This window comes from Hyaena hyaena, unplaced genomic scaffold (genome assembly GCF_003009895.1).
Source record: "Hyaena hyaena isolate Hyena2069 unplaced genomic scaffold, ASM300989v1 scaffold_321, whole genome shotgun sequence".
In the NCBI taxonomy this organism is placed as follows: domain Eukaryota; kingdom Metazoa; phylum Chordata; class Mammalia; order Carnivora; family Hyaenidae; genus Hyaena; species Hyaena hyaena.
Window position 1 is genome coordinate 1,708,594 of NW_024080953.1, and position 24,291 is coordinate 1,732,884.

Here is a 24,291-nt window from a genome sequence, read left to right on the forward strand (position 1 = left end):
AGTCATGTATTTTATTGATCAGATTGTTCCAGCTTTGGCCTGTGGGAGCTCTTTCCAGTTAGCCTCTGTGTTCCTTTGATAAACCCCATTAATGTGGGCTTTTGTTTAGTGTTGCTTTTGAGTATGTCTCTACTTTCTGACATGCAGATGATTTTTAATTTCTTGCTCTCCACAAATTTGCAACTTTAAAAAAAATTTTTTTAAGTTTATTTTTGAGAGAGAGACAGACAGACAGACCAGACAGACAGATTGAGAGCTAGCTAATGGGAGAGGGACAAAGAGCAAGGGAGACACAGAATCTGAAGCAGGCTCCAGGTTCTGATGGTCAGCACAGAGCTTGATATGAGACTTGAACTCATGAACCACAAGATCCTGAGCCCAAGTTGGACACTTAATTGACTAAGCTACCTAGGTACGCCTCCAACCGTCTTTTTGTGCGCACATGCAAAGACACATGTTTTCATACACATGATTCCTAGAAATGGCATTGCTGAGTTGAATAGGATCTCTGTACATCTGTACTTTGGGATGTATTATATTAGCCCATTGATTTCCTAAAAAGTTGCAAGAGTTTGGGTTTTCAGCAGAAGTGTGTAATAGTGCATATTGGACAATGACCCTGTCCCAATACATACTTTTCCCAGATTGAGTTTTCTTGTCCAATTTGATAGGTGAACAGTGGTAGCTCATTGTTATTTTTATTATAGTTCTTTATTTATGAATGAGGTTGGGCATCTTCATTTTTATTGGTCGTTGGTAGGACTGTTATCAGCCATTTGTTTATGTCCCTTTTCATTTTTTTTCCATCAGAATGCTAGTATTTTCTTACTGACTTAGGTCATAATTAATGAGCTGTTTGTATTATAAACAAAACAAATTAGGGGCAGCTGGGTGGCTAAGTTGGTTAAGCATCTGACTTTGGCTCAGGTCATAATCTCTCAGTTTGTGAGTTTGAGCCCCACATGGGGATCTGCGCTGATAGTGCAGAGCTTGCTTCGGATTCTATTTCTCTCCCTCCCTCTCTGCCCCATCCCCACTCTGACGCATACTCTGCCTCTCTAAATAAATGAAAACATTTAAAAAAAATTATTACTCCTTTGTCACATGTGAGCAGATTTAAAAATTATAGTTGACATACAATGTGTGATATTAGTTTTGGTGTGCAACATAATGATTTGACAACTACATTCATTACAAAATGCTCACCATGATCACTGTATTTACACCTGTCACCATACAGAGTTATTAACAATATTATTGACTACATTCCCTATGCTGTACTTTTCGTCTTTGTGACTTGACTTATTTTATAGTTGAAGTTTGTACCTCTTAATTCCCTTCACCTATTTCACCTATCCTCCCATTCCCCTCCCCTCTGGCAACCATCAGTTTGTTTTCTGTATTTATGAGTCTCTTTCTGTTTTGTTTGTTCATTTGTATTCTAGATTCCACATTTATGTGAAAACATATTATACTTGTCTTTATTAGCCTGGGTTATTTCACTAACATAAAGACTCTAGGTCTATCCATCTTGTCACAAATGGTAAGATTTCATTCTTTTTTATGGCTGAGTAATGTTCTATTGTGTGTATACCACATCTTCTTTATCCATTCATCTATTAATGGACACCTAGGTTGCTTCCATGTCCTGGCTTGGTAAATACTATTGCAGTACACATAGGGATGCATATATCTTTTCAAATTAGTGTTTTCATTTTCTTCAAGTAAATACCCAGAAGTGGAATCGCTACAATCACAGTCAGTTCTAGTTTTAATTTTTGGGAGAATGTCCATACTATTTTCCACAATGGTTGCACCAATTTACATACCTACCCAGCAGTGCACGAGAATTCCCTTTTCTTCACATCCTAGCCAACACTTGTGTAGTTTCTTATCTTGTTTGATACTAGCCATTCTGACTGGTGTGAGGTGATATCTTACTGCGGTTTTGATTTACATTTCCCTGATGATTAGTGAGATTGAGCATGTTTTCATATGCCTGTAGGCCATCTCTGTGACTTCTTTGGGAAAATAGCTATTCAGGTCTTTTGCCCATTTTTAATTGGATTATTTGAGGTGGTTTTGGTGTTGAATTGTATGACTTATGTATGTATTTGGGATATTAACCCCTTCTCGGGTGTATCACTTGCAAATATCTTCTCTCAGTAGATTGTCTTATTTGTTGTTGATGGTTTCTTTCACTGTGTAAAAGCTTCTTAGTTTGATAATAATCCTAATTGTTATTTTTGCTATTGTAGTCCTTTTCTAGGGAGGATCCAGAAAAATATTGCTAAGGCAGATGTCCCACGAATGTACTGTCTATATTTTCTTCAAGGAGTTTTATGTTTTATGTTAGAAAGTGGTCTGGTTTATTCTTTTGCATTTAGCTATCTATTTTTCCTAATACCTTTTATTGAAGAGATTATATTTTCCCCATTTTATATTCTCGCCTCCTTCATTGTAGATTAATTGACCAGGGTATGTTTAATTCTGAGTTCACTGGTTTTTCCATTGATCAATGTGGTTTTTTTGTGTGTGTCAGTACTATACTGTTTTATTATGACTTTGTAGTATAAGTTGAAGTCTGGGATTGTAATACCTCCAGCCTCACTTTTCTTTATCAAGATTGTTATAGGTATTTGTGATATTTTTTGGTTCCATACAGATGTTAGGATTATCTCTTCTAGTTCTGTGAAAAAATACTCTTGGTATTTTGATAGGGATTACATTGAATCTATAGATTGCTTTGGGTAGCATGGACATTTTAATAATATTAATTCTTCTCCATGAGCATGATATATCTTTTTGTTGTGTTGTCTTCAATTTCTTTTATCGTTGTTTTATAGTTTTCAGAGTACAGGTCTTTTACCTCCGTGGTTAATTTTATTCCTAGGTATTTTATTCTTTTTGATGCAATTATAAATGGGATTGTTTTCTTAATTTCTCTGCTGCTTTGTTATTAGTGTGTAGAAATGCAACAGGTTTCTGTGATAATATTATACCCTGCAACTTTACTGAATTCATTAATTAGTTTTAATAATTTGTGGTGTACAAAAATATTGTCCTTTTTAAAATTTGGCTGCCCCCCTCCAGAAGTTGTATAAAAGTTTTATATTTTTATATAATCCAGATGGAATCATTTTCCTTAATAGCTTATAGGTATTTTGCCCCCACTATTGCAAACACACTCATGTTTTCTTCTGGTAGATTTATAGTTTGGTTTTTGGATTTTTAAAAAACTTTTTATGGTTTTGGTATTTTGTGTTGTAGTGTGAGATGGGTATGCAGCTTGCCGTAATCTTGTATGCCAGGTACTTGTCTCCCTTTCCCCCATTCCCACCCCTTCCAAGCAAAAGAATATTTCCCTTTCTCTAATCCACTCACTTTACTGTTAATGTTATTCCCCTTCTCTGGCCTGCCCTGACACACCCATTGGAGAAGGGGCATTCATTTTTAAGTTTTTGTGTTTTGGGGGGATGGTTTTGCTAGTCCAAGTTCCTAAACCCAATTCTGAGGAGAATCCTCGGCTGTCTACTTTGTTGAATGTCTTTTATTGTGTTCTGTGATAGGCTGCTTCACTTGCCATCTAATTTTTACAAATATGGCATGATTTTGCTTAAAAGTTGCAACCTTAAGTAGTTTTGTTTCCTTGACCTCAAAAATTATTTGTCTGTTTTCCTAATGTTGGATGGAGTTGTCACAGCTCTTGTTTAGTTAAGTGTGATCAAAGTTTTATCACTTAAGTTTCTTCCTGACTGAATAGTTTTAGAGTTCACAGAGGAGTGATAACCAGCAGTTAGAGAGTAATTTATTAATAAAAGTGATAACTAGAAAAACTGAGAGAAATACTCCTTAAATTGTACATCATGTAATTTTTAAGAGATTTCTGAGTAAGATCCATTTTGTATATTAGCAAAATCATTTTAAAGGATATGTAGCAGTGACACCTTAGCAAATTTTTGGGAAGCCTAGTAATTGTTCTTTGAAATTAGTCCTTTCTCATTATGTGTGTAGACTGTTTTCAGGTGTATCCATTCAGATGATACTATTTACATGTTGTCTTTTTATGTTTGGCTTTTAAAGCTTAGAGCTAATTTGTGAGTATTCAGATATTCTGTCTAGTAACCTAAAAGAGAGACTACATTGAGAAAATGGCAGACCTAGATATTTTTGAAAATTACAAGTGATAGAAATGCTGAGTCCTGGTCCTTTCTTCTAAAAATATTTGCATACCATGTCCCATGAATTATATTTTTCATGACCCTCTAAACAAAACTACTTTTAGAATATGAAAATATTAGTATTTTCTATACTTGATGTTTCCTACTGATGGGCTCTTCTCATGGATTATTCCTGACTATTTAATTTAGCAGAATATCTGTCTGTAAATTTAATAAGAGCATTTAAAGAACAGGATGTTATTGAGCCCATTTATTTCAAATCAAGAGCAGTGATAGTGTTATTAGTTGGTTGCTTTGGTTTCCAGTTTTAGGACCCAGTTAGGTTTTAAAAAAAAAAGTGGATTTGATTTGAATACAAGCACAGAACAATGAAATAAAAGGTAGTTCACAGTGCCTTTAAATATGAAACACCTTCAATGTCTTGGAAACTGAAGGCATTCAAAATGACTGCTTTTACACGTATATGGGCATTTACAATTCACCTACAAAATAGACTTCCTCTATGGTTCTCAAGAAGTTACAAGTTTTTGATACTTAATGGAGTGAATAAACTAAATATATTTGAGCAAAGAGACAGGTTTATGTTAATCTGCAAAGCAGTAGTCTAAATAAAATTTAAGCCCCAAATTTCTCATAGTGTAGTAGATTAGAACATTCAGTCTATACTAGACATGGTTTTTTTTAACCTTCCTTTGGTGTATTTTTGCTTTTTTAATATTATGAATAAAATACATTGCCTAAAAATGGATATTTAGCAGTATGTCAAATGAAGCCTGAACTGTGCCAGGTAGAGTGGAATTATCTTTACCGATCTGAACACAATACTTCAACTGTAATCTAATACTGCGTTAAGTTTTTCATTAACTGCACCTCAGTGTAGATTACCTTTTGAGTTCTCTTCGGTTACACCTATCATTTATTTTCCAACTGAATTACTGTCAAATTTTATCTGTCATTCTACATAATAAATTGATACTTTGAGTTTAATCATAGGGTTTTATATTTATCTTTGTTAAATATTATAGGTTTCCAGGATATTAGAATTCTTTAAATTCTTCTTTGGGCTTCCATTTTAAACCATTCTTCTTAGGTTTGTATTAGTCTTTGGTGACTGTGTTAAAGTCAGAAATTGTAAATTGCCACATTTATCCCCTGATGTGTTATATTTGGCTAGCACATTGTTAGTATTTTTATGAATTAGGATGCTTTCAGTTAAGCTTTGTACTATCTGTCTGATTTATCATCATTATCCCTTATTGCATTACACATTTTGGTGTCACACATTTACATTTTTTGCTTAGCCATTGAAAGCATTTGCTTTTGCAACCCCTAATATATGAAATCATATATGAAAGTATTGATTGGGACAAGAGAAGGACAGAGCTTATAGCCCTACAACTAGAAACCTTTCTCGAATTTGACATTTATGTTTTCATTTTTTTCTTCACTTTTGGTATAACTGTTTAGCTAATTAATTAAATTGTAATACAGTGCTATCATATCTTCAAGTCATTCATAAATCATGATATATCATAATTAACTCTGTCAAATGATTTATTAAAATTAAGAAACCCTGTAATTAAATCATTTTTTTTAAAGGATAGCTTTAATAGCTGTATTAGTTTCTGAAACCCCAAACTTACCATCCCTTCAATTCTGTGTGCACATCCCTTTGACACCAGTTGAGTGTTCTGTCTATGTGTTCCTTTTATTGGACCTCAACTTCACTTGGAACTTCTTGTCTGAATCTTGATTTCTGAAATTTAAAAATTTTTTTGATGTTTTTTAATTTAATTTTTGAGAGACAGAGTTTGAGCCGGGAAGGTACAGAGTGAAAGGGAGACAGAATCTGAAGCAGGCTCCAGGCTTTGAGCTGTCATCACAGAGCCCCACATGGAGCTTGAACCCATGAACCACAAGATCATGACTTGAGCCAAAGTTGGGTGCTTAATTGAGCCACACAGGCACCTTGTGAGATTTTCCTCTTAGCCTGCAACATTACCTTCCCTGCCTTTAGTTCTGCAAATGACCTTATTTCTTATTTTACAAGAAAGAGGGTCCTTAAACATACACTTAATTTTACTTAAAATTCTCACTAACCTAATCAGTTTATTTTAGATGTACAGGAAGAAAAATGTGGTGTCATCTAACAATGATAGTAGTGAAACTTTGAGTCTTTATTATGTACCATGTAATGTACTCAAAGAGCTTTTTGTAGATTATTTCTTATAATCTCATGATAGTCTTTTAAAGTGATGCCATCATTAGCATGATTTTACTGGAAACTGAAGCTGAGAGAAGTTAAGTAATTTGCTTGTGGTTACAGAACTTTTATAAGCAGAGTTTGGACTTCTGTGTTTTATGTGATTCATGCTAACCTTGCCTCTTAATTACACGGTATAGCTCTCTGATCTTGTTTTCTTTTCTCATGTTGTTCTAGAACATTGCTTCATTAGTTATCCCTTTTTCTTTCCTTTCTTATCACTTTTTTCCATCCTTATCCACTCAGCCTACAAATAAATTTGGGTCTCTTTTAGCCATTAAAAAAAATATAAATGAAAAGTGCATCAACAATTTCTCTTTGATTTGCTTCTGTTCAAGATCAACTCCCAGCTTTCTTTTTACATTTACCACTAGGGATTTTGTAAGAACAAACGAAATTAGCTGCCTTGTTTCTCACCTGCCATCTATCCTCTCTTAATCTTAGTATAGGTTGGTGCTACTGTCACCATGGTCTGAAACACTTTTTCCAGGACCATCATTCAACTGTGATATTCCAGATCTAACAAACTTTTCAGTCCTTATCCCTCTTGCTATTGAAACACCTTGCTGTTCCACATCTCGTCATTGTTGAAATTTCCTTGTTGTTGTTTTTTTCCACGCCTCTTCGTTCTGTTTCTTAGTCTTTACTAAGATGTCCCCTAATGTATTCTGCTTCATAAGGTTAGTGTTTTCCAGGATTCCACACTTTCTCTTATCATTCTCTTATTGTCCACATTCTTTTTAGGTGAGTGAGGCTGTTCTTATAGTTTTAATTAGATGTTATCTAAACCTCTAGCTGTAATCCGCTCTTCCTTTCTGTGTTTTCACTTGACCTGTGTTTCCAACTACCTATGAGAAACATAGCCACCTAAAATGTTCTAGGATCCAAGATCCATTAAGTAAAAGTTCTAACTTTTTCCTTCACACCTTTTCCTTTTTATGCTTCCCCTGTTGCATTACCTGTTTAGTTGCCCAAGTTTAGAGACTTGAATTAATTTCAACTTCTTTGTTTCTCTAGTTCTCTGTTACTCTCATGTTTAGCCAATGTACTTGCCCCTCCCAGCCTCCCTTTTCTTTCTGTCCTTATTGCCTAAGTCCTGGTATATGCCTTGGATTCTTGTAGAAGGTTACTAGAGGCTGACACTGCTTTCACTCTCACCTTCCCAACTCCTCCTGCCCCGCTTTTCCATATCCCACTTTGCACAGTGTTGTTTGAGTTAAAGCAGACCTGTAAAACTGTCATCCTAATTTTTAAATAATATTCATTGCCTCTGAGCTTAATTTATTCAGCAAATATTTATTGAGTACCTACTATGTGGTAGGTGGTATTCTAAGTGGAAAAGAGCAGTGAACAAAACAGACAAAAATCTTACCTCTCATTGAGCTTAGTTAGGGGGCGGGGAGCAGACAATATAAAATAAACTATGTGGTTAGAAAGCAATAAATATTATGGGGAAAAAGTAACGTGGGGAAGGAAGGTAGGAGTGTGGGGTAGAGGAACTGGGGAAAGTCCAATTAAGGAAAGCCACTCTAAAACAAGAACACTTTAGCATAGATTTGAAGGAGTTGAGGCAAGTGAGGTGTGTGTGTGTGTATGTCTCAGGGAAGAACATTCCAGGCTGAAGGAGTGATCAGTAAAGAGGCCCTGAATGTGAAAGCCTGCCAAATGTGTTGAAGAAATAGCAGAAAGCTGTTGTCATTAGAGATGAGCAAGCCATGGGGAAAGCAGTAAAGTAGAGGACAGGAAAATAAGGAAGTATCTGTGGAGGCCTTTGTGGACCACTTATAAGACTAAATCTTAATGAGATAGATTGGAAGAGCTATAATCTAACCTCTGTTTTGTTGATATAAAATTGAAGGGGTAAAGCTGGAAGCAAGGAGACCATTTAGGAGGATATTGCAGTAATCCAGGTGAGAAGTGGTAGTGTTTCAGACTAAGGTTGTAGCAGTGAAGATAGTAAGAAGTGGTTAGATCCTGAGTAAATTTTAAAGGTGAACGCATTAATATTTTTTGGTGTATGTATATATATGAGAGAAAGATGGCGGTGGGGAATTAATGATGATTCTAAGGTTTTTAGCCCGAGCCATATTAAGTGCACAATTTGACATAGTAGCCTAGAGTTAAAGGCAGAGGTCCAGCACATATATGAATTTGGGAGTCATCAGTGTAGAGTACCGTTGAACCATCGGACTGGATGAGATCATCACAAGAGTGAGCTTACATTAAGAACAGAGATTGAAGGACTGAGCCCTGGGATCCTCCATTTCTTAAGAGAATGAACCAAAAATGGAGAGCACAAAGAGTGGTCTTTGAGGTAAGATGAAAACCAGAAGAGTATAGTGTTTTAGAACCCAAGTGATTTAGAACCCAAGTGAAGCAGGTGTTCAAAAGAAGGGAACATAATCCAACTATGTTAAATAATAGTGCTAAGTCATGTAGAAAGGGAGGGATAAAATGATGACTGAAAATTGGCATTGGATTCAGCAACAAGGGGGATTACTGATCTTGAAGAACTATTCTGGTCAAGTAGTCATGATGAAATCCTACTGGAATAAGTTTCAGAGAGAATGAGAAGAGACTGGTATGGGAGAATGTCAGTTTAAACACCTCTTTGGAGGAATTTTACTGTTACAGGAGGCCAGAAAATATGATGGTAATTAGTGCAATTAGAGTTTACTTTTTAACAATGGGAGGAATAACAGCAAGTTTGTATGGAGATTGTAATGCTCCCAAAGAGAGAGAATAATTAATGGAGAGAGGAAAATTACTGAAGTACTGATTATGATTAGGAAAAGCAGAATAGTGTGTATTATTATTATTATCATTATTATTATTATTTATTACATGTAGCAGGGTTTACCTTCAAAAGGAGCTTAGTTGGTTTAGTTAGAGAAGGGAAGGAAGACCATATGGGATTAGTTGCTATCGATGGGTACATGTAGTGGAGCAAGCAGTTTCATCAGCTGAGGGTGAAATGGAAAGAGAGGTATTAGAAATCAAAGAGAAAGACAGAAAAAAATCAAGTACAGTACTTTGGAAAAGTGAATGGACTAGGCAAATATATGGTTGCTGGACCAATTGAATTTCTTGATGAATTTAATGTGAGAAGCAAGCACCACAGTTTTAGGTTTCTTTGTAGCCATGTTCAGCAGTTCAGGTGCAGGCATGGAATGGATGGAAAGCTGGTTTTAACCAGGGTTGTGGTTTATTGAACAGGTATGACTTGGCACTTTTTCATAAAGGGCCAGATAGTAAATAATTTTGGTTTTGTAGGCTGTAGTCTCAGTGATAACTACTCAGCTCTGCCATTGTAGCCCCAAAGCAAACATAGACAATACATACATGTATGAGCATTGCTTTGCTGGTATAAAACTTTATTTATAAAAAACAGACATCAGTCCTTTGCTGTTGTTTACTGACCTCTGTGTTAGAGAGTGAGGGCAATGGTAGATGATGGAATTTAAGCTGGATGTGGAGAGAAGAGAGAACACAGAAGAGTTAGCATTAATGAAAAGGTAATAGAGTCAATGGCATGCTTCACTAAACTATTTCCTGAGCTCTGCTGTGTTCATTGATCCCACACCTTGAATATAGTTTTCTCTATGCCTTAAAAGCTCCTTTCATACTCAGCTTAGATGTCATCTCTTTTATACCTTCACCCTTACTTCCTTTGCAGTGGCTACTGACAAAGAAAATGCTCAGTAAATGCTGAAAATTGAAATTTTTCACTTCCTTTTGGTAGATAACATGATTTCCAGTTGGGAAGATTGTGAGTTTGTTTACTTACAGATTTTCCCATTCAGTAGCCAATTCTGGATTTGAATGCACTGATTCTCCAACTTTGTTTTCTGTTTCATTTTACCTATCTGTTATTGTTCACATGAATAGGATAAGGGTAGCATTCTCTTCCTCTTTCCTACTTTGTACTTAGTTGGAATTCCCTTCTTTCTCTTCACTGATCGTGGATTGGTGTCTTTAGGCTGCTGAAAAAGGATGTTTAAACGTATGACCTGCGGTAAACTTATGAGTATGGTAACTTGCCTCTTTATAATATATATATTCTTTTTCTTTCAGTTACTTTTAGAAAATGAGGTTATTCTAGTAACTATAGACTATTAGACAACCATAGACTCTTTTTTGTAGAGGTTAGAGAAATTTTGAAGAACATCAGCCCAATTTTAACATACTGTAGTTAAGGAATGAAGCCTAGAGAGATTGACTTGCATGTATTAGCACAGATCAAGGGCTGGAAATCTTAGCTCCCAGTTCAGTACTCACTCTACTCACTCTACTACTCAGCTTTCCTTATAGAATATGAGTGTACTGGTTCTCAAACTAGGGAATATGAAATTTTGTGAGGCACCTGGGTGGTTCAGGTTAAGCTTCCGACTCTTGGTTTCAGCTCCGGTCATGATCTCACGGTTTCTGAGTTCAAGCCCCATGTGGGGCTCTGCACTGATGATGCTGGGCCTGCTTGGGATTCTGTTTCCTTTCCCTCTGCCCCTCCCCTGCTCGCTTGCTCTCTCAGAAATAAATAGACATTTAAAAGAAAAGATTAAAGTTTGTGACAGGTGATATCCTCTAAAATCTTATAACCAAAATAATAGTTTAAATATTATTAGGAATCTTAACAGTGTTGAAATGGCTATGATTTTTTCCGTGAAATCGTAAGTAAAAAGGTGCAGTAGACTTGCTTTTACTGTTACAGTTACGTTACAAATTACTTTTGTGTAATTAAAATTGAATGCATGAATCTTTTCTTAAAAGTCTGAATAAGTAGGAAAAAATCTGAGCAAGTGAATATATAGGATTTTATTCTAATTTGAAATTTTAAAAGACCAGTTTCTAAATTTGTTTTTTCTGTTTGTTTGTTTTTAATAAACTCTTTCAGAAAGATGAAGTCTATCTTAATCTGGTGCTGGACTATGTTCCAGAAACAGTGTACAGAGTTGCCAGACACTATAGTCGAGCCAAACAGACGCTCCCTGTGATCTATGTCAAGGTAGGTAAAAATGGAGCAACTTTCCATTTTAAAAAGTATTTATTATGAAGCAAGGAAAGTGCTGGATGTGTTTTAACTATATTATTGCCATCTAATGCCAAGGGGGGGAAGCTGCAAAGTGTAGGTATTGCTAGAGCTTTGTTAAATTCTTTTATACCTTTAAAGTGTGAAACTTTTATGACTCAGATATTAAAGATAACTCGTCATCTTTCTGACAAGTGAATTTTTCATAGACACTTATGCATTTTAATTTTGCTAGCCCTAGCACCGTTTTATTTAATTTCTGATACTATTTTTATGTCATAGACCAAAATAGGAGCAAGCATATCATATAAAATTATAAAACAAATATATATGATCAAATTAAATATTATATCACCGTTTATAGATATGTTGTAATCTGTAGCTAAAGTTTAAACTTTCTATAATTTTAAAATATGCACAGACTTGCATATTAGGGCATTATTTAATTGTTAGTACCTAATGTCATCTTGCATGAGAGAATTTGTCACAGAGTGTCTAGGAATTTATCCAGCATGTTTAAAAGCATTATTATTATTATTATTATTATTAGGTTCAGATCTTTAAAAAAAATTATTGAAGTATGATTTTTTTAGCTATGACCTTGAAAAAATTAGGAGTAAAGTTTAAAGTATAGATATTTAAACATAATTTTTTATATTTTATTCTTTATAGAAATGATTCTAGAAAATGGCAGTGACTGTTTTAAGATTGAGTATTGATTTTTACTTAACAATTATAATTTTAAACTTTATAGTAGAAAAATGGGTACCAAAGCAAGAATTTGGTAGCTAGATAAATTTGACAAGGAGCCCAGGAATCCTGTTGAATTCAGTGCTAGCAATGTAAAAATCTCACTCCAGTATAATTTTATTTAGGCTTATCAAACTCAATTGAGGTTGTGTTGATCATAGTAGGAACTAAAAGACACAGTTTTTGTAGTACAAATTTACTTTTTTATTTTATTCTGGTTAAAAAATAGCAAGGTCCTATTCAAGATAACCAGGATAATAGAATATCCCTTTGAAATCCCTAAATCTCGAGTAATCTTTGAACTTCTCAGTTTAGAATGGTGATGGTTTCATTCTACCTATTCGTAGCTCTTATAATTATGTGGAGCACTGGCAGATTTATGAATAAAAAAAAAAAAAAAGCCTCTGGGTTTAGTTCCTAAAGTTAAGACCCAACTTTGGTACTTAGTTAAGTGTTCTGGGGAGTTACCGATCCATTCTCTACTTAGCCTCTCTGTTGGTAAAATTGTACTCTCTCTTTCCTGCTCACAGCATAGCATTATTGGTCTATTAGGTGAACTTACCATATGAGAAAACATTTTTGGTAGTATAAAATACAAGTAACAGAAGACGAGAAAACTAGATTTAAAAAACCGACAACATTGAGAACATTTAATAAGAAGTGCACAGTGGTTCGACCAGTTTTTCATTCTAACTCTAATTCAGCAAATAAATGCTAAATGATTGTGGAATAATGTGAAGCTTAATAAAATATTTTATTCCTCCTCTAGTAAGAAGGGAAAAGATTACATAAATAACTATAAAACAGGAAAAAATAGTGTTATGAAAGTGGTTAAATATGTCCTATTCTTTTAAAAAGGTAAAATTCCAAGATCGTGTTGTGTTAATACCTCTATTGAATCTGCCTTCCAAATTACTTACCTCCTAGCAGACTTCTATTGCTCTATAGCTGAGCCAATACCTATTTTCCCGTCATTTAACATAAAATGTGCCAAATGATTTTATCCTATATCTGTCTACAGAAATTTTATTTACTTTGGGATCTTTTCTTTAGCTGTTCTAGGCATTTATTATTATTATTATTGAAGGTTTCAAATAGAAAAAAAGGGAAATGAAATAATGAACCCCCCATGTAATAATGAACCCCCCATGTATCCATTATATAACTTCAACAATGGCTAGTTCATGGCTACTTTTTTTTCATCAACACCATTCTTTATTCCCTACTTCCTTTATTTTGAAGCAAATCACAATATTATTTTCATCTGTAATTGTTTCAGTATATATGTGTACAAGATAGGGACTCTCTTTTTAAAAACTTAGTTACAATGCCATTGTCTTTACCTATACAAATAAATAGTAAATCATTAGTATTATTAAATATCTAGTTACTGTTTTTATTCCCAATATGTTATGTACATATGTTTTTAAGTTTCTTTGTTGTAACTGGGATCTAAGTAATGTCCATATAATTGGCTGATTTATGTCTAATGTTTCTTTTTAATTTATAGACTCACTTTTAAACTTTGTTGTTAAAGAAACTTCAGTCAGTTAATCTGCAGTTTCTTCATCTGGATTTTGCTTATTGGATTACTGTAGTGTTAATGTTTCCTGCAAATTGGTGATTAGATATATTTTTGTAAAATTTAAGACTACGTTTGTATTATTGAGAGCTTTCCTAAGGAAATGTAATGTCTGTCTTTTTGTGATGCTTGTAGGCATTGATCGTTGCCTAAATCCATTAATTTATCAAGGTTTATAAAATGTTGATATTCTAATGTTATTTCTTTTTAATTTATTAGCTGGAATAGTTCTGTAAGTTGAAACTTCCCCATGTCCACCAATTGGTTACCCTCAGGTACCACAGTTAATATAAAAAATACAGGACATATATTTGATTATAATCCCTTTATGTACCAAAATTTGTAATAATTAGTTGGTTCCATAGCATTGGTCCCATAGCATCCTACACAGGTGACCAGTGAGGTGTGTTTGTTTTAAAACTTCTTGCATGAGTCTTAATCATCTTTAATAGCTTCTTCACTTTCTGTCATGATAGTGTTCTAGATTCATCTTAAACATTTCTTCCCCAGACTTGGACTCAGCCTTTCCTTCAGGAGACCCAATTCTTTTAGTGAGAAATGGCATTAGAGACCATACTCTGAATTTTAGGAGTGCTGATTCCTACATGGTTGGTTATTCTCTCTAGGGTTTTTAGTGGATAGAGTAGAAAATATGTGGATAATTTTTTCAAAGATAACATGTATCTTTTTTATCCCAAAGATCAATATATATTGACATTTCTAACTAGATATTGGGGGATATAACAATCTACATTTGTATTTCCTTTCTCTTACATTAAAAACTCCAGTATTCAAGGATAGTATAATTACTTGTTCTGTCCTATACTCTATATACAGTACTCTTATAATAATAATAATAATAATAATACACTACCATCACCAACTGAAAATAATTTAAGATCTTTTTGCAGTTCTTTTTATTCCCATGGTATGTTTCATTAGGTATAATGAAATAAACAGTATAAACAGTTAAAATTATTTTTTAGAGAAACATTGAAATTCCTCTCTGTGTGATTATGTCTCATTAAGCTTTATTTCATTTTACTTTTATTATAGATGGCATTAAAAAATTTTTAAGTTAATGTAGCTTTAAATTTTGTCAAAATTGATATAAAATATTTACATAGTTCCAGAGTAAAATCTATAAAATAAGATATATATAATCAAATAAGTTTAGCTTTTATCCCAGTTTCTTCTACCCTATTCCTTCTTTCCCCCAGAGTTAAATATTTAAATTTTTTATGGTCCTACCATTATTTTAAATAAGCAAATGTATGTAATTATTTTATTCCCCCACCTCCTTTTTATGTAAATTGTTAAATAATATGTACATTTTCTTCTATCATACTTTTTAAATTAAAAATATGTTCTGGAGGGGCGCCTGGGTTGGTTAAGCATCCAACTTCAGCTTAGGCAATGATACTGTTCGTGAGTTTGAGCCCTATATTGGGCTCTTATATGCTGACAGCTCAGATCCTGGAGCCTACTTCGGATTCTGTATCTCCCTTGCTCTCTGCCTCTCCCCTACTCGCATCGCACTCTGTCTCTCTCTCTGACTCTCTCTCTCTCTCTCTCAAAAATAAACATTAAAAAATAAATTTAAAAGTATATTCTGGAGAATTTCATGAAAAATACTTGTATTGGAAGATGGAAGTAAAAGTGATAAATGCATTAACTCTTGCCTTCATGGACCTCACCATCTAGTAAAGGGTTGTTTACTATACATGTCACCAAAATGGCAACTACAGTCCTTTGTAATTATATGACTTCCACTGTTTTTCTGGGGAAGTTGAGTGTATTGTATTATATTATTTCAAACCTTTCTTCAGTTTTATAGTATAGGCTGCTTTGTAGTTGACAGTCGTTAATATACAAGTTAAGTTTTTGAGCACCTTTGCTTTCTGATGAGCATCATTTATAACTGAATCAGCTTTAAAATCCAAGTCAGAAACAGATGCTAGGAAAATCATCATTGTGAACTTAAATTTTTTTTTAATTGAAAAGACATGTTTAAGGACAAGGTGTGAGTGCACAGGAAAGCTGGATGCATTTTTTTGAATCATAAAATTGTTACTCTACTGTTTGTTTTAAACAGGTTTAGTAGCACAGAAAGGACATTGGACTAGAGTTAGATTTGATAACATTATAACTGTTCAGACTGTTCATTGGGCTTCCACTCCTGTAAAAATGAGGATAAATGAGCATCTCAGAGTGATTACAAGAATTAAATAAGCAAAAGGGTGAAACCCTCTTGAATTAAAAAGTTTGCTGAATACCTCGTGAGTTTCTAAGTTTGTCATCCTGGTTTTTATTTAGTGATCAAGCTATTTAATGGTTACATTTTTACATTTTTATTTAATAGAATAAAAATATAACAAAATATGGAAATCATTAGTAAAGAAGTACACTTATCCAAGCCAGTATAGAATATTTAGTATCTGATTTGGATAAGTTGTTTAACTTCTGTGCCTTATTTATTCTGTATGTAAAATACAAATAGTAGTACCTATTTAGATAAAGGTTAAATGAAAATACATGGAAAGCATTTAGAATAGTGCCTGGCACATGAGAAGTTATTTTTCTTGTTACTGTTATTGCTATCTTAATAGTGTAGAAAGCCTCTCCATTTTTTAAAAAATAAATACACTTTTACAGAGTCAAAAAAACCACGAGAGGTATGAAATTGTATATTTCATTCTTTATCTTCTCAAAAGATAAAGTGAGGAGAATGGATACAGAGCAGATCTTTCAGATGAATGAATGTAGTAAAAAGACATCTCAACCTCATTTAAGCTCTACACATTAGAAAACCTTTTTTTCCCCACTGATTATTTCTGACCTAGACATTAGTGTCCTGACACAGAGTTAGTAGAGTCTCTCCTTTAGTAAATGAATGTGTGTGAACTCCATTTCTTCTTGGAGCTCATTTTCTTAATGGTAGTAAATAAACTTTTAGGGGTGCCTGGGTGGCTCAGTTGATTAAGCGTCTGACTTTGGCTCAGGTCATGATCTCCTGTATTATGAGTTTGGGCCCCACATCACCCTCTGTGCTGACAGCTCAGAGCCTGGAGCCTGCTTCAGATTCTGTTTCCATCTCTCTGGCCTCTCGCTCTGCTTGTACGCATATTCTCGCTCTCTCTCTCTCTCTCTCTCTATCTCTCTCTCAAAAAACCCATAAATATTAAAACAATTTAAAAAAATAAACTTTTAGAATTCTGAAAGTAAGCTTTAGGACTTGGAGATGGATTCTGTGAACAATAATACTGTGGTAGAATTAAGAGGCTTTTAAAGAGTTATATGGATACCTAAACTCCTTAATTCTAACTTTGGGGACAAAATGCTGACCTAGTTGAATATCTTACCTATTCATTTTACAGCATGCTTCATTTAAAAACATTTTTGAAAGAGACAGAGTACAAGTGGGGAAGGAGCAGAGAGATAGGGAGGCACAGAATCTGAAGTAGGCTTCAGGCTCTGAGCTGTCAGCACAGAGCTGATGCAGAGCTAGAACTCATGAACCACAAGGTCATGACCTGAGCCGAAGTCAAACGCTTAACTGACTGAGCCACCTAGGCGCCCCAACATCATGCTTCATTTTAAAAGATGGCTTAAACTTTTCCAGCTTTAGTTCAGTATTAACATTAAGGATGTACTGAAATTCAGCTGTAGTTTTCATCAGTACCTTTGAAGGAAAGTAGTTCTCATGTTAACTTCAAGAAATTAAGTCTTTACAGTAGCCTCCTAAAGTGATGCCTTGTATCAGTGCTTTATCTGACCTTTGACTGTCTTTGTTGACGTTGTTGTTTTAACCAAGATACTGGTGTCCTTAATTTGAATCATTTCAAAAATTCTTTGTATTGTGTATAACTTTGACGTGTAGAGGTCAGAAGGTGAGTAGTCAGAAAAATTTAAACACCAGCCTTGGGATAAACAGAAGTTTAAGATCTGTTCACTTTCTTCGTAAAGTCTCTCTCTTCCCTAGATAAGAGGCTGAGCCTTTCTTCCATGCAGACTCAGTTCCTCAGTATATTTCTTTTGCAACAGAATTGAAATGAAAGCGAGAGAGCATGAGTGGGGGAGGGGCAGAGAGAGAGGGAAACACCAAATCCAAAGAGGTTCCAGTCTCTGAGCTGTCAGCACAGAGCCCGACACAGGGCTTGAATCCACAAACTGTGAGATCATGACCTGAGCCAAACAAAGTCAGATGCTTAACCAACTGAGCCACCCAGGTGCCCCATTAAATGGTCTTTTAAAGTCTACTTGTTTCTGGGGCGCCTGGGTGGCTTAGTCGGTTGAGTGTCCGACTTTCGCTTAGGTAATGATCTCGCGGTTCGTGGGTTTGGGCCCCGCGTCGGGCTCTGTGCTGACTGCCAGCTCAGAGCCTGGAGCCTGTTTCAGTCTGTGACTCCCTCTCTCTCTGACCCTCCTCTGCTCACACTGTCTCTCTCTCTCTCTCTCTCCTAGAAATAAATAAAACATTTAAAAAAAAATTTAAAGTCTACTTGTTTCTGAAGGATATTACAGGAAGATTGCTATGCTATTAACAGAATTACTGATGTCTTGATAGATCATTGATTATAAGTCTTCTCAGCTCACATAAGAGTTTTCTCAGGCCCCTATATAAATAACCTATAGGGCTGACATCTCAAAAACAATCTTATTCTAAAGATGAAATTGTACATACTTGTAAAGAATGATGAACTTAAAAAATCAGAAGACTTGGCTTCTGGTCTAATCATTGTTACTTGTCATTGTTGATTTGGAATACCTCTCTGGCTTTTCTGATTTTTTTTGTTGTTTTTTGTTGTTTTTTTAAAGAAGCCCATCTTAGCAGGCTTAGCAAGATGTCCGTAAAATAAAAAATTATAAAGCACATTGTAACATTTCCTTTTATAAATTATTAAGGGATGTTGCAAATGTGACATCGTTGTTGCAACTGCAATTAACTAATATAGAAATGACGTGAAACTCTTAAAAGGAAGATTGAGTGCTATTCTCTTTTGAAAATCTGTTACTTTATTTACTGTTTAAGGATTCTGATTTGTTTGGGGCAGTAAGTCTTTAATTAATTTTTACTGTTTATTCCAGTTGTATATGTATCAGCTGTTCCGAAGTTTAGCCTATATCCATTCCTTTGGAATATGCCATCGGGATATTAAACCACAGAACCTCTTGTTGGATCCTGATACAGCTGTCTTAAAACTCTGTGACTTTGGAAGGTAAGCTAGCTCTCTTTTCTTCGCCTTTCTTTCATTCCTCCCCTACCTTACGCTCCCACCCCATATGCTCTTAGAGAAATATATGCCTTTTACAGTGTCAGTCTAAAAATACCATAGTCTTTATTCAGGGAGTATAAACTAGTACAGGTTCTTATGAGAATAGCTTTGGTAAATTCTGTTATAATTATAAATGTGTATAGCCTTTCATCCAGCAATTTAATTCCTAGGAATCATTCCCTTAGAAATATTTTAAAATAGTGTATATATAGGGATTTTTATTACAGCATTATTTATAAATGTCAGTAGGAAAATGACCAGATGAATTTAAAGTATATATACATAAAATGTAATCCAAGCAAATGTAAAGGAGAATGAGGTAGCTCTCTATGAATTTAAAAGGAATGATGTCTAAGAAATAATTAAATTAAAAAAGCAAGGTCAAGACTATTTATAGCATGTTCCTTTTTGTGTTTTAAAAACACATAGTATACCCACATGTATACAGATATATGATTATTTATTTCTGGAGTGAGATATAATAAAACTATAACATCGGTTGCCCCCAGGAAGGGAAACTGGGAGTATAGTGTAGTTGCTCTTTCATTGATGGTTTTTTACTATGTGTTTATATTCCATTCTCAAGAATAGTTTTTTAAAAGTATTATCATTCATTACTGCATTTTTTTTTCACTTCAGTCTTAACCTTAGTAGCAGTGGTTTCTTCCTTTTCCTCTATAAATGAGTCTCTTATTCTCCTTTTCTGCAAATTCTAGTGCACTCTGTTTCTTACAGTAATTCCTTGGTAGTATTCTGTTGTGTAATAAAACTTCATCCTTTTGATCTTCATAGTGTTCCATATCTTGTACCTCTTTGATCTACCTTTCAACATGAAACTGAGTTTATATATTCATATAACTTAATCATCTTCCCCCTAGATGAGTCTCTCTCCTCTCAATCCCTACGACATTGCAACATAACTTGAATTCTCTCCATTTTTTTTTATCCTCACAAATTCTTACTTTTTAGCTCTTCATAGATATTGACCCGTACCTCCTAATATCTCTATTCCAACCTCTTTCTAATATTTTGTATCAACCCACAGTTAAAATTTTAGGTTTAATGGGGCGCCTGGGTGGCTTAGTCGGTTAAGCGTCCGGCTTTCGTTTAGGTCGTGATCTCGCGGTTCATGGGTTCGAGCCCCGCGTCGGGCTCTGTGCTGACTGCCAGCTCAGAGCCTGGAGCCTGCTTCAGTCTGTGACTCCCTCTCTCTATGACCCTCCCCTGCTCACGCTGTCTCTCTCTCTCCTAGAAATAAATAAATTAAAAAAAAAATTTAGGTTTAATATCAGATATATTTTCCACAAACTGTCTTTCAAGAATGTCTTTAAAAAACAAGTACATCTGCTCTGTCAGGAGTTCATTCTTAGTCTCACAACAGTGTGCTCCTTCATACCATCCCCTTTTTACAGTTCTCTGATTTCAGACACCTATTGCAGGATTCAGCTCATTTTGCAGACTATAACTCTTCCCTCAACTATCAGAAAGGCTGAAGGATATTAAATCAAATCTGTTATCTGTTGCTGGAAACAAAGCACTACTGCTTATTATCTGTAGGACAAACTGCGGAGATCAGTCGAGTATTACTGTCATAGGGTGTCTTCTGCGCTGACAGTGACTGACTAGTATGAACTGTAAACAGAATGTGAGACATCAAGTTCAGTGGAGTTTCTCTTCTCACCATAGTGTCAGAACGCTGTTGGCTGTGGACCTTTTTATTGGGACATAGAAAATGTTTTGTTCTAATGTATTTGGAACAGGGATTTCACTTGTATGGTAATAGGTCATTTTTAATAGCTCTGCTAAATAACAAGCTGCCTATTTTGTTTTTAATAGTTGGTTTGGGCAAGTAGAGTTTTCTATACACTTTAGATACTTAGTGCCAGGTTGGTGGTGACTTCAGCAAAACAGTATTACTCTCTTTCAGTAATTCTTTACTGGATGAAATAAGGCCTAGGAGTAGGTGAAAGCTAGTTGGACTTTCTCAGAACTATTTGTAGTCACTATATTGGATCCTCTTATCCTTCAAAGGGCAGGAAGGTAACAAGCAGCCTCACCTGAAGAGAGAGAAGGTAGCTTCATCAGGTATTGAGGAAATCTGTAGACTGCAGGGTTTCCAATACTACCTCTTTTATCTTATAGTGAATTATCTGACTATATAATTGGTATCTGTCTTGTTAATCAGAAAACAATCCTTTATTTTATTGATTTAGAAAGGTTTTATAGTTAAGCTGAAAAGGTGTCTTAATTTTCATGCAGCCTAAAAACAAGGATTGATATTATTAATTATGAAATTGTTTCTGGGGGAGAATGTTAAAAAAAAAAATACTGCCTCCCACCTTCAAAAGTTGAAATGAAGAAAGAACAGGTTAAGGTAAGAGTTATCATTGACCAGAAATAAAAGGAGGAAAAGAAAATCCAAACTTCGAAACCTTTATGACTTTATGACTATTTTCATCTGTGTCTACTCTGATTTCCTATACAGTTACCTCAAAGTTTTCCCTTTCCTTGTTACTTACATTCTTAGTATTTTGATTTTGTTGTTTTTATTGCCTCTATATTTGCTGTCATCATATGCCAAAATAGTTAGCTTCTACAGGAGTTTATTTCAGTGTATCTTCAAATGATCTTGAGAGACATCTCAAAAAATTAATTTTAATTTACTTTAATGTTTAAAATACATGCCACAAAATATTTTGGAAGGAGAGTTGGATTAGAGAACATGTAACTAAATTTAAGACAGGATAGTTAGAATTCAGAGGCTGTAAATTATCTCTTTCCAAAAGTGGAGGGCCTGTCTCTTTTATTGGGTAATATATGTTTAGACAATTAATAAAGTGACCAGCATAGTGGAAAAATAAAGTAGATTGAAGTCTGTAAGCCTTGGGATATTCACTCTGAGGCAGAAGTCAAATTAAAAGAGAGTGATCAATTTCTATTAAAAAAATATTGGGTAAGAGCAATAGCACTGCTAGGAATTTACCCAAGGGATACAGAAATGCTGAGGCATAGGAGCACATGTACCCCAATGTTCATAGCAGCACTCTCCACAATAGCTAAAACATGGAAAGAGCCTAAGTGTCCATCAACGGACGAATGGATCAAGAAGATGTGGTTTATCTATACCATGGAATACTACATGGCAATGAGAAAGAATGAAATCTGGCCATGTGTAGCAACATGGATGGACCTTGAGGGTGTTATGCTGAGCGAAATAAGTCAGGCAGAGAAGGACAAATATCATATGTTTGCACGTATAGGAGGATTAGGAGGAACTTGACGGAGGACCAAGGGGGAGAAGAAGGGCGGAAATGGTGGGGGAAAGGGAGAGAGGCAAACCATGAGAGACTATTGAATGCTGACAAAAACTGAGGACTGATGGATGTGGGGGGGAGGGGGGGATGGGCATGGAGGAGGGCACTTTGGGGATGAGCACTGAGTGTTATGTAGAAACTAATTTGACAATAAACTATTTGTAAAAAAATAAAAAATAAATAAATAAATAAATACAACTTTTCCAATAAAAAAAAAATATTGGGTAAGAAGTATTCAGTCTTACATTATAATCTGTTATTATGCTTTTAAGTGAGTGGAGGTACTTCTTTTTCTGCCTTTCCTTCTTTGTATTTTAGAAGAAGTATTCAAGGAAAAGAGGATTACAAGAAATTCAGCATTTATCCTTTTATGATTTTCTATTTTTCCTAAAGTGACAGTTGACAAATGCATTCTTTAAAAGCCACTGTTATTTTTTTAATACTGTTATGTTAAAATTTTGTTTCCTTTGTCAGATAGTCATGGTTTATATTTTCCTTCTTATATGTTGTGTGAATGAATTGTGTAAATCTAAGATAAACAGTCAGTGTTACAACTGATAGCAATTTAGCTTCTCTTAAGGTTTAGACTTAGTTTAAAGAATTTCTGCTTTTTATTTTTTTTTATTAGTGCAAAGCAGCTGGTCCGAGGAGAACCCAATGTTTCGTATATCTGTTCTCGGTACTATAGGGCACCAGAGTTGATCTTTGGAGCCACTGATTATACCTCTAGTATAGGTAAGTACTGAATATGAATATAATGGGTTGTAATTATTACTTGCATCTTGTTTTTGGTAATTTAGTATTACTAATCTGTACTTTAACTTAAATATAAAAATAGGAATGACCTAAAATCTGTTTCTTCTTAAAGATGGATGTGCAAAAATGTCCAAAGTATTTTAAATTTCAACTTTGAGAATTTAAGATACATTTACTATTTTATTTTACAGTTTCTATGATTTTTACTAAAATAAAGCTATTCTTTATGAGTGCCTGGTTCCATTATGATAACATTCATTTTTAACCTAAAACTTCAACAAATCAATCCTAAGTGTATCTTTTCTTTTTAAAAATTGTAATTCCCCTGAAATGCTAACTTCTGAGCTTGATCACTAGTAGAGAATTTGCATCCATGTTGTTTATGGTGAAAGTGATAGGATGGCCATATTGTTGACATTCCTACTATGCTGTCCCAGTAGGTTATTTAATTTTAAGTCAGGTCACAAAAAATAATTTTGAATTTTTCTTTTTTTTTTAATTGAAAGGTGACCTTTTTATTCTTAAATTATCGTTATTTCACTTTCTAATTTTTTTCTTAAATAGTTAATTCTGTTTTGAATTTTTCATTAGTTTGGCTAATAATTCTGATTCTGTAGAAGTCTTCACAAAATATCTTTAATTATAGCACGAATTGAATAGGGAGAGTTTTCTTCAGTCTTCAATGACCTCTTCTTCTACCCCATTTTAGCCCACTAATAGGAGTGAACACTGAGTACTATAAGCTGGATGTGAATAGCAACACTAAGAAAGGAGGAGCAACTTGAGGCTAGGTGTGCAGGTAGAGGGCAAAGTTGTTTTATTGTTATATACTGTTTCTGAAGAGAATTCCTTAGTCCAAAAACAAACAAGAGCGTGCAGATACCGAAAAACCCAATCACGCTTACAGAAAATTAAGAAAAACCAGAATGTGAACAGTATTTGTCTTTTAATTCAAGTGGGAGGGGTGCCTGGGTGGCTCATTCGGTTGAGCATCAAACTCTTGATGTCAGCTCAGATCATGATCCCAGGGTCATCGGATTAGAGCCCTGCTTCAGGCTCTGCATTGAGCATGGAGCCTGCTTTAGTTCCATTCCCTCTCCCTCTCCCTCCCTCCCTCCCTCCCTCCCTCTCTCTCTCTCTCTC

General features: G+C 34.7%; 1 protein-coding gene across 4 annotated transcripts in view; it reads left to right on the forward strand.

The window, feature by feature from the left end:
* GSK3B (glycogen synthase kinase 3 beta) overlaps positions 1-24,291 on the forward strand; it is a 212,931-nt gene that overhangs the window by 115,510 nt on the left and 73,130 nt on the right. For all 4 annotated transcript variants that reach the window (XM_039248912.1, XM_039248913.1, XM_039248910.1 and 1 more), the window contains exons 4-6: positions 11,336-11,446; positions 18,891-19,021; positions 23,021-23,127. In XM_039248912.1, coding sequence (XP_039104843.1) covers positions 11,336-11,446; positions 18,891-19,021; positions 23,021-23,127 — 349 coding nt within the window. The remainder of the gene's footprint in view (positions 1-11,335; positions 11,447-18,890; positions 19,022-23,020; positions 23,128-24,291) is intronic.